This window comes from Mobula birostris, chromosome 2, assembly GCF_030028105.1.
Source record: "Mobula birostris isolate sMobBir1 chromosome 2, sMobBir1.hap1, whole genome shotgun sequence".
Taxonomy (NCBI): Eukaryota; Metazoa; Chordata; class Chondrichthyes; order Myliobatiformes; family Myliobatidae; genus Mobula; species Mobula birostris.
Genome location: NC_092371.1, coordinates 43,856,786 through 43,875,964, shown reverse-complemented (window position 1 = coordinate 43,875,964; position 19,179 = coordinate 43,856,786). Strand labels below are relative to the sequence as shown.

At 37.8% G+C, this 19,179-nt stretch overlaps 1 protein-coding gene across 1 annotated transcript in view; it reads right to left on the bottom strand.

The window, feature by feature from the left end:
• LOC140208283 (cadherin-like protein 26) overlaps positions 1 to 19,179 on the bottom strand; it is a 94,108-nt gene that overhangs the window by 24,852 nt on the left and 50,077 nt on the right. The window contains exons 7-12 of the mRNA XM_072276869.1: positions 15,471 to 15,656; positions 12,715 to 12,983; positions 4,407 to 4,549; positions 2,485 to 2,718; positions 2,085 to 2,306; positions 142 to 257 (exon numbers count right to left, since the gene is read on the bottom strand). Of these exons, the coding sequence (XP_072132970.1) occupies positions 142 to 257; positions 2,085 to 2,306; positions 2,485 to 2,718; positions 4,407 to 4,549; positions 12,715 to 12,983; positions 15,471 to 15,656 (1,170 nt within the window). The remainder of the gene's footprint in view (positions 1 to 141; positions 258 to 2,084; positions 2,307 to 2,484; positions 2,719 to 4,406; positions 4,550 to 12,714; positions 12,984 to 15,470; positions 15,657 to 19,179) is intronic.

The following is a 19,179-nucleotide window of genomic DNA, read 5'->3' as shown; positions in this document are numbered from 1 at the left end:
AAGTGTTGTGGACTTACTAAACATGCAAAAGTCCAACATCAGAAGCTCCATTCAGAATCATCATCTCAAGGTTTACTTCAATATGTTAATGTATCTTATTGATACACAAAGATATTTAAATTGTAGCCCAGTTTTACTCACTTTAATGTCAATATGAGGTCCCTCCTGGTCACATTGCATAATTGATCCACAGGCATACTCAGTTGTGAACTGGAAGAGACTTCTCTTTTTCATGGAAATAATCAGACAAAGACCCACTATGAAAAAGAAAAGTATTTATTTAAGTCTGCAAGAATTAATAGATTAAAAATGTTCAGTGGATCAAACAATGTTTTTGCCAAAACCTAATGAAATTGAAACTTTAATTCAAAAAGGGAAAATTAAAAAATTTATTTTGTGTATGTATAATTTGATTCAAAAACAGACAATTAAACAAGTCAATAAGGAAGCCATAAGTCAAAACAAAAATGGGAAACAGATCTGAATATTAATATTGATGAAACAAATTGGTCAAAACTCTGTCTTGACAGTATGACAAATACAATAAATGTTTGACTTAGATTAGTACAATATAATTTTTTACACCAATTATATATTACACCACAAAAAATAAATAGATTAAATTCAAATCTATCCGATAAATGCTTTCGGTGTAATCAAGAAATTGGTACTTTCTTACATTCTACTTGGTCTTGTTTTAAAATTCAACCCTTTTGGATAAACTTAAGAGTCTTATTGGAACAAATTACTGGAACTCAACTTCCACATAACCCTGTATTATTTATATTAGGTGATATTGAAGGGATAAAGCTGAAACTTAAATTGAATAAATATCAGAAAGAATTTATAAAAATTGCATTGGTAGTAGCTAAGAAGACTATAGCAGTTACTTGGAAATCTGATTCGTATTTAAGTATGAATCGTTGGAATAATGAAATGGCTAGTTCTATTCCACTCGAAAAAATTACTTATAATTTAAGAGATAAATATGCAACATTTTTGAATATTTGGTGCCCTTATTTACAAAAGATAGGATGGCATATTTAAGTGCTCTGTTAAAGATCTTGGTCCCTTGGGGAAAATAACGAATAAGTATACCAAATTTATTTTGAATTCCATGGAGCATGTGGAAACCTTCCAATACCCAGGCGGCTCTTCTGTTTTCTTTTCTTTTTTAGGTAGGACTTTATATGGGGGGGGAGGGTTAAGGGGAGGGGAGAAGGTAGATATTATCTTTTCATGTATTCTTTTTGAAAACTCAATAAAAATTATATTTTAAAAAAATGTTCAGTCAGCCAAAATAGTATCTAAATATTAAGTGCAAATAGTGATTGTAAAATTTTGATATCTACAGCACAATGGAAGGAAAACAAATTTAGGTAGGTTAGCTATATGAAGGAACATACTTTTTCGATCAAGTGCAAAACAAACGGAATAATTAATGAGATTTGTTTAAACAGTACATTTCACCAAATTTATTAATATTAAAGCCACTATAGAGGACCAATTCTTCCTGATGTGATTAATAGCTGAAATAATCACTCAAGATAATGGAAGTGAAAAATCTACTATCGTTCAAAAGGCAAATAGGGTGGTGTAGTGAATGAACCATGAAGCTCCAAATGGAAGTTTATCACCCACAGAAACACTTACATACAGGTTATCATCAATTCTCAATCACCTTAAAATAAGTCAGATTATTTTTTTGTGATACTGATTCCTAATCAGAAATCCTTGTTCATTGGAAGACAGAACAAAAAATTAAATTCTGATGTCAGCAAATATTTGCTAAATTTAATCCATTAATGTGTAAAGCACACAATATGACTTAATCTGGAATTAGAGAGAATTGAAAGTAAAACAAATGGAAATGCTTAGCAAGTCAAACATTGTCAGTGGATAGAGAAACAGGGTTTAATTGGTCGCAAACACCCCACCCTTCCCCTAGTCTCTCAGATCTGAGGCAGTCATTTCGATAAATTAGATAATTAAAGAGCTTGACATGTATTATTAAGAAATCTTTCACATTGAGTTTTACTGAATCACAGTTTGAGTATGTGGTTACAGTGCAGCAATTTACTTACATAAAAAAAGCAGCAAAGCTACAAACATAAGGAAAACAGCAGCAACGCTCAGAGCAGCAGTTGGTGGCTTAGGATCAGGGCATCTTTTTCCATCAGAACAGGAACAGACCCATACATGTAATGTGCTCCTTTCGACCAATCCCTGTCTATCTTGAATGGTCAACGGTATGGTGTAGTTTCCAATTGGAATTTCCTTTCTTCTTAAGAGATTAACTGAATAACCTGCCATGAAAGTACCAACATTTATTGACAGAAGGTTAGTCAGTAAATACAACTATCAATGACTGAAAAAGCCCATTCCAAGTTAAGCGTCTGTCATTATATATTAATCAGAACTAAATGTCAATATTCTAAAAAGAATAAGGTGACTTTGGCTAGCAGCATCAAGTTTACCACCTACCAGTCAGTGTATCCAATTCCCACAGTTCCTTAATTTTTGGTTCATTATCCAGAAGTGAAAACTTAAATGGCCCTGCAAATGGACTCAAGTCGTCATCTTCTGCTTTAACAGTCACAAACTGAGTTTTGCTATTATAGCACAGTTTTTCATATGTTGAGAGCAAATAGGGCTTATTGTCATTGACATCATTCAACATAATATTCAAAGTAGCAGTGCCTGTTAAAGGTGGTGTTGCTGGAAAAAAAGCAAATCATAAATAATGAACCGTACTTATAATAAAATATATAAATTTATCTTAAGCAACACACACAAAATGTTGAAGGAACCTAGCAGGTCAGGCAGCATCTATGGAAATGAATAAACAGTCAACATTTTAGGCTGAAACCCTCCTTCAGGACTAGAAAGGAAGGGGGAAGGCAAAAGAGGAAGTTTATCTTTCTTTTGAATAAACAGTCAAATATCATCTAAATTCACTTCCTTTCTTCTTTTCTTTTATCCTTGAGCAAGCCCATTGGTTTGGAATTACCAGTCAGCTGAGCTCTTGCTTTGGAAACATTTCACTCAAAACTGGTACAGGTGCAATTTATATTGGAATCATAAGTAAAATTTACAATCAGTTCTGCTGTGTGTGCTTGTGCGCGCGGGCGAGAGAGAGAGAGATCACATGATGTAGTTAATATGAATGATCCATCATGATCTAACACCAGCATTCAGCCTGCTTTGACTGTTTTTGATATTGATATCTAGTATTAGAAGCAACAATGAACAATTCAAACTCAGCAGGGCCCCAGCCATGTAAACAAATACTCCACTCCTACCTATAATGATGGCAGTATAGACCTGTGACGTAATTCATTCTAGAAACTAACCACAGTATTTATCCTGGCTGAAGGCTACGATTACCTTATAAGGTAACTGGAGAATGCACCCTAACAGGTGTATGTAACAAGTAACAAGATACAGACCTCAGTGCCCTAACCATTCTCAATGGGGATTTCAGTACAGGAGAGCAGCAGTCCAATCAGTGGCAATCAGCTAGGGGAAAATTTTGGACTTTTGCCTTCATGTACAAGTCCTAAGTTCCTGCACAATTTTTTAAGTAAAAAAGCGAAAACCTCTATGTGAAGTCTTTTAGCAGAAGATCCAGTCCTATCATATTAGGACTTTCCCCATATTAAAACTAAACACTTTCCCCAAGATATTCATCCAAATTAGAGGCACCAACAAAATCCGAGGGTAAATTGCTATGGCACCTAGTTCCAAAACTCATCGGAGAAGAAACACATGTTGATTGAAAGAGGAATTCAAAAACAAAATGCAATGAAGTGGAAACTCCTGCACTGCATGAGATCAGATTCGAGTAATTGTAAGAGATAATATAAGTCTCAAAGAGCAGATTCAGAAAGACAAAATTAACACATCTTGAAATGTACCAGATCTAATAATAGATTTTAAGAGAATAAGTTGAAATCCATCGAAATTCTCTTCTTTTATCTTTAAAGTCAATGAAAAATGTTTAGGGAAATAATGCAAATTGCAGGTGTGGAGAAAAATTAGTTGTAATTGAGTCACTGTGGGTTGCTTAAAAGATAGAAATTTCTAATGCGTCATATTAGAAAGTTTAAGTTCAATGGGCAAAATACTGAAGTAACTGCCACCAACCACAATCAATTAAACCAAATAAGTGCCCATTGTGGAAAATAATAAATTATTGTGTTTAAAATTCTTCTTAGATTAAAATAGATTTCCAAAGCAATGAGGCTTTAAAGATCTGAAAGTAATCTCATTATCATTGATTTTTACAGCAAGATCATCATTAAAATTCGTCTGGAAGTTAACTAAGAGGAGAAGATTGCTAGTATGGAGAACACAAACAAATCTTCCAGTAAAAATATAAAGGCAATTGGTATATACTGACTTACCATCATCAACAGCATGAATAATAACTCTGTAAATACTTCCATTAACATAAGGAGACTCACGATCCATTTTATGTAAAGCTCTAACAACACCAGTCTTTTCATTTATCGTAACCCAATCTTCTGGATCGTATGCCTTAGCGAACCTTTTAAACAAACATCATAAGTTTGTTCTTCAATACTACAGAAAATTATAACTGCATACAAAATGATACAAATATCCCATTTCCTACAGTGTCACTTTAAGCAACTCCCATTTGATCTCCAATAATATTCATAATAGAGTTGGAAGATTGTCTGGGTTGATGAAATGATGAACTAAAACATGTGTTTTCATTCTCAGCCAACAAGAAATGTGGCAAATATTTATCACTTCAAATTTTTGAGCAGGAAAGGTGAATAAAATTTGCTCTTGCTTCTGAGATATATTCAGCGGTTTTATGGCCTTGCCAATTACAGCATCATGCTCCAAGATTTTCTCATGCACTACAGACATGCAACATTTTTGTATGTACAAATATTTCAAATTGTCAAGCTCAAAAGTGAAGTAATCTCATTAAGTGTTTTGGCCCAGAGACAAGGCATGTGTGATAAGATGTTCAATCAACAAGTTGACTCTCCAAAGTTCCCTAAGACAGCAAAGGGAAGTTGTGGGATAATGGTGACTAGGAATTGAGGTAATATACCCGATGAGTTTTTGACAAGCATCACAGACAGAAGGGGGCAGTTTAGTTTTCTCTATACATCTGTCTATAAACTGGAGATCCAATAACTCATAGCAGTCTCTCTCCCTGCACGATGGCAATGTTGAAGAGCATTCAATAGATCATCACAAATTTGGATGTTCACTCTGCTGAATTATGCCAGGAGTGCCCCAGGAGGATACATCCAATAGAAGCTTCACTTCGCACCCAGTACTCTAACCTTACAGATATTATATCCCTCAATGGCATGGCTTTCATTGTACATATGTTGCACCTGTCTTACAGCTTGTTCTTGTTGCCCATCAGATAGTCAATAAGGCCCAAGTACAGCCGGCGCAACATTGCCATAGAAAGAAGCCATTTTGCCTGGCTCCAGGAAACTAGGCACTGACTTATTACCTTTCATTGGCCAAGTGGAATCTGTTTTTTGTCAAGAAGGACAAAAGTTGACAGTCAGCACACACAGCAACAACAAATGTCCAAAAAAAATTTCCAATCAGGATAGTGAGTGGATTGGAGGGAAACCTGTAGGTGATGGTGCTCCGACACTCCCTTTTCCCTCCCTTGTGGTAGAGTTTATGGGTTTTGAGGTGATTTCAGAGTGGCCTGGCCAAGTAATCACATTGCACATTGTAGAAGGCACTCATTGCAATCACCACTTGCTGATAATGGAGCAAATGTATGTTTAAAATGGTTAATCCTGGCTGACGTGGAACATAGAGGTGCTGCACTGGCTAACAGAGTGTATCACGTTGTGTCTTATAGATGGTGAAAAGGACTTTAAGGTCACATTCCATAGGATACCCCTCCTCTGATCTGCACATAGAGCCAATGTATTTATGTAGCTGGTCAGGTTGAGCTTCTGATCACTGATAATTCCCAGGACTCCAGTAGAAAGCCTACTGCACAATCAACTGTAACAGAAGTTGATTTGCAGAGAAGCCTTGAAATCAGCAAATTGCCCTCTAGCACTTTACACAATCCAGATTCCAGCAACTTGAAACAATACTGGAGATGAAGAACTGTAGCAAAGGCCAGACATAAACTGTCAGTAACTAACCTGTAATTAGCTAATCATCCTTCTAATTAAGAGTGTGACATTTGTAATTTGCTGCTGAATAATTGCTTAGTTATGCAAGTTTAAGATTGAACTCCAAACAGACAATTTTGGAACCTATCAGATTTGTACAATATTTACCCTGACCTTTCTACTGCATATTTCCAGGAAATAATTTAGCTTCTGTTGCTATTTATCCTATAATTATGGATGAACAGTGGATGCCTTTACGAATTCCTAAGGGTCATCTTAGCACTATTATACAAAGAACATCACCGTGCCTTAAATCTTATCAATGACATCTACATACTTTCCCCAACAATTTGACCTTGTTTATCACATACAGTATATTCCTTCAAATGACTACAAATCTTTAATTTCCTTCTTCCCAGCAAGGTAAAACTTCTGTGGGTTCAACTCAGCAGAGGTAGAGACAGGATATTCAGAAGTTAACTGCTGAGATGCTAGTGTCCCTGTTTGCATTTGGGCCTCATGAGGGCTATATAATGGATTCTTCACCAGATCCATGCAAGGACAGACACTGAGACATGAGACAATATGTAGAGTACTACAGGGAGAAACAATATGCTGGAAGTAATTTGTGATTCACCACGACAATTGACTCATCGTTATCTTAAGAAACATCCACACTCCTCAACAGCAGTGATGTGGAGAACACATGACTGCAATTGAATGGGATGATCGACAGACAAGGCTAAATATCTTCCATTTTAAGTGGTGCATATAGTTTGCAGATGGTTGAAGAGATGACTATACTTGTTTGACGGCACATTGGATAGTCTATGTAGGGACAACGACATCACTGCAAACACACGCCACATATATTATAAATAGACTCCCCCAAACTCATCGGGAGCAGTTGCCACATCAGCTGGTGCCTCACACTTTCTCTACTACAGTTCCACAGGTTCGCAGTGGTCCCGCTACAGCACCCAGCCCCAGATGAGCACAGCTTGCAATGCTGGCTTCCTCAAGATTTCACTGCTTGTTGTCTATCTGTGCCACCTTCTACGATTCAGTTATGACATGTTAGTTGTTAGGGGAAACCAAAGTAGTTCATTAAAGGGCAGGTGACATTTATAGGTTTTTATAGATATTTTAAATTATGTACTGCAGTGTCCTGTTGTCGCAAAACAATAGATATCACAACATTACCAGTGATCTTCAACCTGATTCCAATTCTGACAAGTCTGTTGCTTTAGGCTTGGGAAAGCAAGGTGATTGGGATGAATAGTCTATCAGAAAATAGATCAATATGTCACTGTATTCAGCTTCCCAACCTCACTGATGTCACTCAGAGGGCTTTGGGATTAAGCCACTGAGCCAGGCACCACATTTGCTACTGAAATTCTCCAGCTAGAATGCTTCACCAATTGATCTCTTCTCGCTATCAGCAAATTGAGAGCCCTGACAATTTCCCCTGCAGTGGATTAGCCAGTCTTTGATGATTATGGAAGTAACATTGAAAAGCTGGACTCCATTTTGTTTATTCCTTCAGTTCAAAAGTCATGCAACTGTATGGTTAGAGAACCTTTTTAATTACTGGAGAAGATACACAAGCATTTATACAGTATTATTCTTCTTCATTTTAGAACAACTCAAAAATACTTTCAAAACAATAAGACACCATTAAAGTGTAAGGTCAGAAACTTGCCTGCCAATTTGTCCGCACCACACTCAATCTGTTTTGATTAAGAGCCATCATTAGGTCTGGACCTTGGATATAACTCCCCTGCCATAACAATCATCTGGTGTGGCAAATGATTACCAAATTGTATCTGGCAGAATTGTATTGTAATCCTCCAAACTATACCTGCACCTTCACCATCAACACAGTTTGTTTAAATTAGCCACACCTCTGTCTCTTGAAGGCAGCTGACAACCTTATCTACTTAACTTCAAAAACCACTGTGATCTACTGGCATTCACAGAGGCATATGTACTGACTCCTTTAACAGAATGGCTTCATTCCATTTAGCAACTTGATACAATATGGAAATATAGAAGTAGCGTCCCACCTAGTTCCCATTCAACACACACAAAATACTGGAGGAACTCAGCCAGTCAGGCAGCATCTATGGAGGGGAATAAATAGTTGACGTTTTAGGTTGAGACCTTTCATCAGGACTTCATCAGGTCTCAACCCAAAATGCTGACTTTTTGTTCTCCTCCATACATGCCGCTAAGTTCCTTTAGCATTTTGTGTGTGTTGCTCTGGATTTCCTGCATCTGCAGAATCGCTTGTGTTTATGATGATCTAATTCCCATGCTTGATCATGGAGATCGTGAAATACAGAATGATGTCACACAATTGCCACAATTTCAGCTATCATGCTAATCCTTCCTGGAATCATGAGCACTAGCCTTTTCGGAATAACCATAAATTTCCACAAGGTTGTTTGTCTTTTGATGCAGAGAATAATGACTTGGACTGTATTTCACCAGGTAATTAGATGTGCTTTACTAGTGTATGGTAGTCTTCTGGACCAAAGGTCCATTGTATAAGTGGAATGGAGCTCAAAAATATTGTTCACAACTGGCTGTTAAAAATCCATTTCACAGTTATGTTAAAGAATAGATATCAGCCTTCATCATGATTGAAAGTTGCCATTAAAAAGATTACATTAACTTAGTTTTAGTCCGGTTTCGCTTGTTTCTCTCCTCCCCCATATCCATTTGCAGTGTTTCCATGGTGAGGTGATCACAACCTGTCACGTGGTAACAATGGCTACAATGGGAAAAATGTTTCTCAGTGAAAAATAAATGTTAACTTAAGTCTCCATAGAAAGGATGGGCAGAATTAGGATGGGCAACATGTGAGTCATAAGTCAAAAGTAAAATTCAAGGTGCCTATTTTTGCATACATCTCAAGCGTCAATAATAAGAAATATGCTGAATATGGACCGTGGTTGCAAAGGGAAGTCAAAGCTAATGTAAAAGCAAAAGAGAGGGCGTACAGCAAAGGAAAAGTTAGTGATAAGGCAGAGGATTGGGAAGCTTTTAAAAATCTACAGAGAGCAACTAAAAGAATCATTAGGAGGGAAAAGATGAAATTTGAAAGCAAACTAGCAAACAATATTAAAGAGGATAGTAAAAGCTTTTTCAAGTATGTAAAAAAATAAAAGAGAAATGAGAGTGGATATAGGACCACTGAAAAATGAGGTTAGAGAAGGGACAAAGAGATAGCAGATGAACTAAATGAGTATTTTGCATCAGTCTTCACTGTAGAAGACACTAGCAGTGTGCCAGATGTTGAAGGGGGCGAGGGAAGAGAAGTGAGTGCAGTTACTATTACAAAAGAGGAGATGCTCAAAGATCTGAAAGATCTAAGGGTACATAAGTCACATGGGCCAGACGAACTGCACCCGAGGGTTCTGAAAGAGGTAGCAGTAGAGATTGCGGAGGCATTAGTAATGAACTTCCAAAAATCATTGCACTCTGACATTCTGCCAGAGGACTGGAAAATTGCAAATGTCACTCCACCCTTTTAGAAAGGAGGAAGACAGCAGAAAGGAAACTATGGATCAGTTAACCTGACCTCAGTGGTCTCAGTGGTTGGGAAAATGTTAGCGTCAATTGTTAAGAATAACATTATGGAATACTTGAGGACACAGGATAAGACAGGACAAAATCAGCATGGTTTCCTTAAGGGAAAATCCTGCCTGACGAACCTGTTGGAATTCTTTGAGGAGATTACTCATAGGATAGATAAAGGGGATGCAGTAGTTGTTGTATATTTGGACTTTCAGAAGGCCTCTGACAAGGTACCAAGTGGCTGTTAACCAAGTTAAAGCCCATGGTATGACAGCAAAGCTACTGACATTTTGAGAGCATTGGCTGATTGGTAAGAGGCAGCAAGTAGGAATAAAAGGATATTTTTCTGGTTGACTGCCAGTGACTAGTGGTGCTCCACAGGGCTCAGTGTTGAGACCACTTCTTTTTATGCTGTATATAAAATGATTTAGATGATGGAATAGATGGCTTTGTTTGTCAAATTTGCAGATGATTCAAAGATTGGTGGAGGGGCAGGTAGTGTTGAAGAAACAGATAGGCTGCAGAGGAGACAAATTAGCAGAATGGGCAAGAGAGTGGCAAATGAAATACAATGTTGGAGAATGCATGATCATGCACTTTGGTAGAAGCAATAAATGTGCAGACTATTTTCTAAATGGGGAGAAAATCCAAAAATCTGAGATGTAAAGGGACATGGGAGTCCTTGGGCAGAACACCCTAAAGGTTAACTTGCATGTGGTGAGGAAAGCAAATGCAATGTTAGCATTAATTTCTATTATACAAGAGCAGGGATGTGATATTGAGGCTTTATGAGGCACTGGTAAGGCCTCACCTTGAGTATTGTGAACAGTTTTGGGCTCCTCATCTAAGGAGAGGCCAGATTTAGGAACAGCTACTTTCCAACTCTGATAAGACTGCTGAATGGATCCTGACCCGGATCTGAGCCATACCCTCCAAATATCTGGACCTGCCTCTCGGTTTTTTTGCACAACCTTACTTTCCCTTTTCTGTTTTCTATTTATGATTTATAATTTAAATTTTTAATATTTACTATCGATTTGTACTCCAGGGAGCACAAAGAACAGAATCAAATATCGCTGTGATGATTGTACGCTCTAGTATCAATTGTTTGGTGACAATAAAGTATAAAGTAAAGTAAAGATGTATTAGCATTGGAATATGGCTCAGAGGAGGTTCACAAGGTTGCTTCTGGAATGAAAGGGTTATCATACGAGGAACGTTTGAAAGCTCTGGGGTCTGTACTCATTGGAATTTAGAAAGATGGGTGGGGGTGGATCTCATTGAAACCTTTTGAATGTTGAAAGACCTAGACAGAGTAGATGTGGAAAGGATGTTTCTCATGTTGGGGGAATCTAGGACGAGAGGGCACAGACTCAGCATAGAGGGATGTCCATTTAAAACAGAGATGCGGAGAAATTTCTTTAACCAAAGGGTGGTGAATTTGTGGAATTTATTACCACAGGCAGCTGTGGAAACCAGATCGTTGGTGTACTCAAGGCAGAGCTTGATAGGTTCTTGATGGGACATTCCATCAAAGGTTATGGGGAGAAGCCAAGGAGTGAAGCTGAGGAGGAGAAAAAGGATCAGCCATGATTGAATAGTGGAGCAGACATGATGAATCAAATGGCCTAATTCTGCTCTTATGTCTTATGGAAATAACATCAGATGCTGCAATTGATTCTCAAAGGAATGGAGCAGCGCAAATGGGAAAATGTACGCCATCTGACCATAGTGTGGTGTGTAGTGGCAGTGAAGCATACTGCAGTTGCAGGCTGAAATTAGGTGGTTTTCAAAGATCAGCGAAGGAAGCAGTTGTGGAGCAAGTGACTGGGAGAGGGAACTGCATTCCCCCCTCCCCACCGTGAGAGATCATTTGAACTGGCGAGGTTTTAAAAATGCAACGGTGAGATATCGTAGATGCTTGAAATCTGAAATAATAAATGGAAAATACTAGAAATACAGAGCAGAAAAATGGAGAGAGAAACAGCATTTCAGGTCTGTGACCTCACAACTAATTCAGATGAAAAGTCAATGAACTGAAACAGTCTACTCCAACCTGTATTTCCAGCAGTTTCTGTTCCTTTTTTCAAATTTTCAGTCTTTCACTTTTGTAATTTACAAAATGAAACTGCTCTGAGCGACTGGTAAAATGCCTTCCCAAAACGCCACAGATTAGACGTTGCCCTTACACGCAAATTTTCAAACTGTTCATTACTATGTGGCCAGCGGGTAGCGGTCTGAACCAGTACACGTGCTTGCCTCCGTTATGGATGAAGCCCAGCAAATCTTAGAATTGACAATCAAACAGAAACAAGCTTCAGTTAGTTCAGTAATCTCAGAAACCCCACTCTTCCACTGATCACTGGAGCATCATGAATTCCACCCAAAAAAAAGAGGAATTTCGTAATGAAAATCAGTGTTTTCTCATTCTCATAATGAGAAATCTGTGACCTTGTTACTGTTTAGAATGTTGTGATCATGAGTCTTCAGCAAAGAAACATAATGTTGTTAAACAAAAATGTGGCCTAAAGACGCATGGAATCTTTATGCTGAATATGTTCCAGATGTGTACTCGAGCTGAAAGTGCATCTGCTTTATCCAATGTGGCAGGTAACTCTTTCAGCCATATCTACATACGGTCAATGGTTCTTATCCATCATACTTCAGTTTAGGAGGGCACTTGGCATTCAAATACAACCAAATGTACATGCTAATTCCTTTTGAAATGCTATTGCTTTTTCACAGAACTGCAGTTAATATGTTCAGAAGCATATCTTGCAGAGTATCAAAGTAATGAAGGTTTTGCAAAGTAATGAAAGGTTTGCAAAGTTCTGTGTGTTTCTGATTCCGGACTGTAAAACCTATGGCTGCAGTTACTTCAGAGAAAAAGTGACAAACGACAATAGGCAAAATAATTACTTGCCAATGGGGCAAAATATTTTCTTTTCAAAATGTAATTTTGTCATTACATGCTTCAAAATTGAATACCCCTTACCTGATTTTCTCAGGATTAGAGTTATCTGGGTCGGTAGCGTTAAACTTCACCAGGTCATAATCCAGTATTTTATTTTCAAATAGAGTAATTGTCACTTCTGGAGGGTGGATCACAGGTGCATCATTGATATTTTCCACAGTGATATCCACAGAGATTCTCTCTGGGGTTGGCATTTGTGCATTAGGCACTTCTGAACAAAAGTAAAAGGGTTCCTCATTTTCAACAGTGATATTCAGCTTTCCTTTTGAATGCTTTTCAAAATCTAAATGCTGTAAATAAAAGATAATTAGTACTTCCAACATGTCAGTCCATGACCTCCTCTTCTGCCACAATGAGGCCACGCACAGGCTTAGAGGAGGAACACCTTTTATTCTGTCTGGGTAGCCTCCAACCTGATGGCATGAACATCAATTTCTAAAACTTCTGGAAATTGCTGCCCCTCCCTCCTTCACCATTCCCCATTCCTGTTTCCCTCTCCGACCTACCCATCACCTCCCTTTGGTGCACCTCCCCTTCCCTTTCTTTCATAGTCTCCTACCTTTTCCTATCAGATTACCCCTTCTCCAGCCCATTATCTCTCACACCAATCAACTTCCCAGCCCTTTACTTCGCACCCTCCCCTGCTCCTGGTTTCACCCATCACCTACCTCCTTGTACTTCTTCCTCTGCTCCCCCCACCTTCTTACTTTGACTTTTCCTCTTTTATTTCCAGTCCCAATGAAGGGTCTCAGCCCCAAATGTCAACAGTTTACAAATTTCCATAAAATATGAAACATTACAGCACCATGCAGGGCCTTCAGCCCATAACGTTGAGATTATCTTTTAACCTACTCTCAGACCAATCTGACGTCCATCCTGCATTGTCCACTATTTTTTTATCTTGTGCATTCCATTTAACTGGAACATATCAGGACCAGTACATTTTGGCCTAATTAAGCAATTGTCCCAATTAATCTAAGCTTCATAGACAAATTAAAAAGGTATAATGGTTAGTTTAAATGGTTCAGCACAGACTAGATGGGTGAAAAGTCCTGTTTCATTCTGTATTTTTCTATGAATCTATGACGGTATAAAATAGCACAAACTACCATTTAACTGAGCAAAAAAATATGTATTTAAATGAAATACGTAACAATTTAGAACCCTACCAAAACTACTACAGTACTATAAAATTGTGTATTGGTTCCTAATAGTTATCGATGGAGGAATTAATCGAGTGTACACTACCATATACTTTTGATTGACTGTAAATGAACAAACACCTAGCGCAGATAATGGACTGCCTTCAAACAATACTTTCAATGATAGTATTCTCCAAATCTTCATTTTCATTCCAGATGATTGTCAACACCTGCAAATTCTTCATATTTCCTAACATGTTGAAGGAGTGATGTTGTTTCAATTTCACTGTTTCTGACATCTCCAAGTCTGAATGTTTGAAAATGCAGTGAGCAAATCAGTTCTGAATTCTTGTACTGCTTATTGCTTGCCAATCGTCAGTGACAAAAATCACTACTTTTTGAATACAAACACGCAAGTGCCACTATTTAAAAACTATTCACTCTAAGCACCGTGTAGTGTCTAACAGTCACATAATGTTCATGTGACAGACGCTAGTTAGAAACTGTTAGGCTACGGTCTCCTGCCCCAATTAAGCAGCACAGTGTCCCAAATGAACAAAGAGAATCCCAGCTATTTTCTCTTTTTTTTGCACTTTAAGAGTTGTCCCAAATAAGCGGGTGCACCAATTAACTGATGGCTCAATTAACCAGAATTCATTTTATTTAATTTTGAGTCTTAATTTAAAGCATAGTACACACCTATTGGTTAACCCCTTCATTAAACAACCAGTTCAAAAGACTATTGCATTAGATTCCTAAATGTTTGCTGTAATTTAAATGTAACTCTTTGTGTCTGAAGCAGATTAAGTTCCCTTTCCAGTGGTTAAACACATTATTTCGGCTGATATTCCAGTTCAGTGTCAAGGGAGCGATACACTGAAGCAGTGTTTTGGATGAGATATTTCACTGGACATAAAAGAAATCTTAACATTACCAAAAAGCAGACAAATTTAGCCGCAACCTGTATCATCAACTATCTCTTTGCCTTCACAGATGCTGCTCAACTCCCTGTGCTCTTCAAACAGTTTGTTTGTTTTGCTCTAGTTTCCAACATCTGTGGCAGGAGAATTCTACATTTTGTTCCATAAAAATCTATATTTTATGGATCAACCAACAACTTAATAGAACATAGAACAGTACCTCACAGGAACAACAACTTAGCTCTCAGAGCTGTGCTGAGCTAATTAAACAAGCAATTAAATGCCTAACTAAACTAGTCCCTTCTGCCTACATAATGTCCATATCCCTCCATTCTCCACATATTCATGTGCCTCTTAAACACCTCTTTCATATTTGCCTCCACTGCCATCCCTGACAGAGCACCGCAGGCACTCACCACTCTCTGTGTAAAAAAAATTTGCCTTACACATCTCCTTTGAACTTGCCCCCACCCAATTTAATTGCTTGTCCTCTTATAGTAGAACACAAACATATTTCCAAATATAAAACACATTGCTGTTAGTGAGTTTGGCAAAAAGAAAAATTAAAGTATTAACTTCTAATCCACAGTGACAAATATTGTGCGAAATCAGACTTGATTCAACCTCGAAACGAATGGAGATTTCCTAGATCAGCTTCACTCGGAGAAAGCCAAGAGGCCAGGTACTAAACTGCTAAATAAAGCAAGTTGTTTACCTTGACTAGAGATAGAATGCCGTCATTTGTTTTTGGATCTGTTTCAATCTTGTAATTCCCATTTTCATTCCCTTCTATTATCTTATACTTAGCTCTCCAGGCTGGGGTCTGTGGAACATCATCGTCAGTAACGCTTACTCGGAGTATAACCACATGCTCATCATTTTCTTTAACTTTACCTAAAAGCTGAAGATTTCAATGTACATTTGTAAAAAAAAAATCAATGTTTACAAGTATCAAAATGAAAATTCTTATAATCAACAACAAACCAATTCAAATTTAAGACTACACTCAATAAGTGATCAGTAGAACATACAAGAATGACATCTGCATCGGAGAAGGTCATTTGCAGCTTTGAGCCATCTCCAACTTTCAAAAGGATCTTGGTGTATCTGCTACCTCAGAACCACTTGCTTGTGTTTCCACATACCCCTTGATTTCTTCAATAACTAAAATCTGTTGTTCCTGTTTTGTATATCCAGACCAATGAGCTATATTACAGATGTGGACTCAACAGAGTCACAGCATAATGATAGTGTGATATTTCTATTTTGTACTTAGTTTTCTTTTAGAATCTCTCATCAAAGGTATTCTGATCTCTAAATTTCACCCTATTTCAAAACTTCCTTAAAGATTTGTTGAATACGGCTTACCTTTCATGTTGACTTTGCCAAATACTGTTTTTACTTTCCAATTGTCCCACTTCTTGAATCACATTCTCTTGTAACTTCCCTTCAATCTTCCCTGTTGACTCTCTCCTTTCTTTAAATATTGTTAGTACATGTGGGAGTTACTCAGTACCATAAGATATAGAGGTCGCCGGTGGCAAGGAGTCCACAAGTTCACCACTCTCTGGCTAAAGAGATTCCTCTTCACCTCTGTTCTAAAAGGACACCCCTCTATTCTGAGGCTGTATCCTCCAGTCTTAGACTCTCCCACCAAAGGAAACAACCTCTCCACATCCACTCTATTGAGGCCTTTCAACATTTGATAGGTTTCAATGGGGTCACCCCTCATTCTTCGGAATTCCAGGGAGCCTTTCAATCCCAGAATCATTTTTGTGAACTTTGAATCTTCTCTGATGTCAGCACATACATTCTTAGATTAGGGGCTCAAAACTGCTTACAATACTCCAAGTGAGGACTCACCAGTGCTTTATAAAATTGCAGCATTATATCCTTGCCTTTTTATTCTAGTTGTCTTGAAATGAATGCTAACATTGCATTTGCTTTCCTCACCATTGACTCAACCTGCAAATTGATCTTTAAGAAGTCCTGCACAAGGACTCTCAAGTCTCCTTGCACTGCAGATTTTTGAATTTTCTCTCCATTTAGAAAATAGACTACCCTTTTATTTCTTCTACCAAAGTGCATGACCATACACTTCCCAACACTGTATTTCATCTGCCACCTTATTACCCATTCTCTTAAGTCCTGCTGTAGACTCTCTACATCCTCAAAGCTATGTAACCCTCCATCTATCTTCATATTGTCTGCAAACTTTGCCACAAAGCCATCAATTCTGTCATCCAAATCATTGGCACTTAACGCAAAAAGAAGTGGTCCCAACACAGAACCCTATGGAACACCACTAGTCATCAGCAGACAACCAGTAAAAGATAAAGACTCCCTTTGCCTCCTGTCAATCAGCCACTGCTTTATCCATTCTAGAATCTGTCCTGTGACACATGGTCTCTTAAGTTGTTAAGCAGCCTCATGTGGGGCACCTTGTCAAAAATTTTCCTTGATGGCTACAACCTACCATATTTTATCGTGCGCTTCCAAGTACTCCGAAACCACATCCTTAACAATTGATTCTAACAATTTCCCAACCACTGTGGTCAGACTAACTGGCCCGTAATTTCCTTTCTTCTGTCTCTCTCCCTTCTTGAAGAGTGGAGTGTCATTTGCAATTTTCCATTCCTCTAGAAACATACCAGAATCTAGTGATTCTTGAAATATTATTGCTAATGTCTCCACAATTTCTTCAGCCACCTCCTTCAGGATGCTGTGATGTATACCATTTGTTCCAGGTGACTTAACTATCTTCAGACTTTCCCAAGAACCTTCTCCGTAGTAATGGCCACTTCACAAACTTCTGCCTCCTGACACTCTCAAACTTTCGGCATGCTACTAATGTCTTCCACAGTGAAGGATGATGCAAAATATTCTTTCAGTCTATCTGCCAATTCCTTGTCCCCATTACTATCTCTCCAGCATTGTTTTCCAATGGCTTGATAACCACTCTCACCTCTTTTTTACACTTTATGTACCTAAAGAAACTTTTGATATACTCTTTAAAATTACTGACACCTTACTGGCTGCTCTAAAAAGCCATCTCATAGGCACTCTAGAAATTCCCTCTCTTGGGATCCAACACCAACCTGATTTTCCCAATCAACCTGCATATTGAAATCCTCCATGACTATTATACCATTGCCCATTTGGCATCCATTTTCCATGTCCCATTGTAATTTGTAGACCACATCCTTAATACTGTTTGAAGTCTGTATATAAGACCCATCGGGGTCGTTTTACTGTGAATAGACTGCGACATTTGGGAAAATGACAACCTTTCCATCTGTCACATTCATAAACACATCCTTCAAACCCTGGGATCCAGATTGTCCGGTTCTTGGGAAGTATTACCTTCCATTTTGATGAATCTATCTGTTATTGCTAATTTCTTTTCCTTATTTATTGTACACTATTAGTCCTGCACCATTTCAGAAAGGGTTTCTGTGACGTATTCACAATGGTATAAACAAAGCATTTAATTTTGGTGCCTCATTCCTTAAAATAATTTCTCTTGGCGCTGTGTATGGAGGACATAATTGAAGCTTTGCTAATCTTTTCCTTTACACAACTTTTTCTTTTGTCACTTTCCAGCATGTTCTTTTTTCTTTCTTTTTTCAATCTTTTTATTGATTTTTTTTTAAAAGTGTGCATACAAACAGGAGGAGAATATCTCTGACCATATGTCAATAACAGTACATTCAGAAGGTAAAATACACAATATCAGAATCACACATATTATTGATCTACAAAGTATAAATTAGATATAGAATGTATAATACAGAAAAAAAGAATGTAATTCATTCCTCTGTTATCAATTTATGAAGAAAAGAAGGACTATTAGAAATTTTTATTTAAAAAAAACCACTATTCTAAACAGAAGGGAAAAAAAAGGACTGGACAATCCATCCTGAGTGAAAAACCAACAAAAGGGAGACTCTCTGATCAAATCCAAGATTCTGAAAAAATAGCTGGAAGAGAATCAGTACAAAAATCAGATCATATGAAAATATTGAATAAAAGGTCACCAGATTTCTTCAAATTTAAAGGATGTATCCAGTGTCCGACGTCTTATTTTCTCTAGACTTAAACAGGACATGATAGAGGAAAGCCAATAAAAGGCAGTAGGAGGGTTAGGGTCCTTCCATTTAAGTAAAATAGCTTTCCTAGCCAATAAGGTTGAAAAGGCTATCATCCACTGAGCGGATCCTGCTTCCGATGGAATAATCCCAAAAAACTCATATTCTAGGCAGTTTATATTCTAGGATGTTGCCTGATGCTGCGTTCACCAGCAACTTTGATGCGTGTTGCTTGAATTTCCAGCATCTGCAGAATTCCTCGTGTTTAAGCTCATATTCTAATTTCCTTTCCGTATCATTGTCTTGGTCCTCGTTGGCTGAATTCTAAAATTTTCA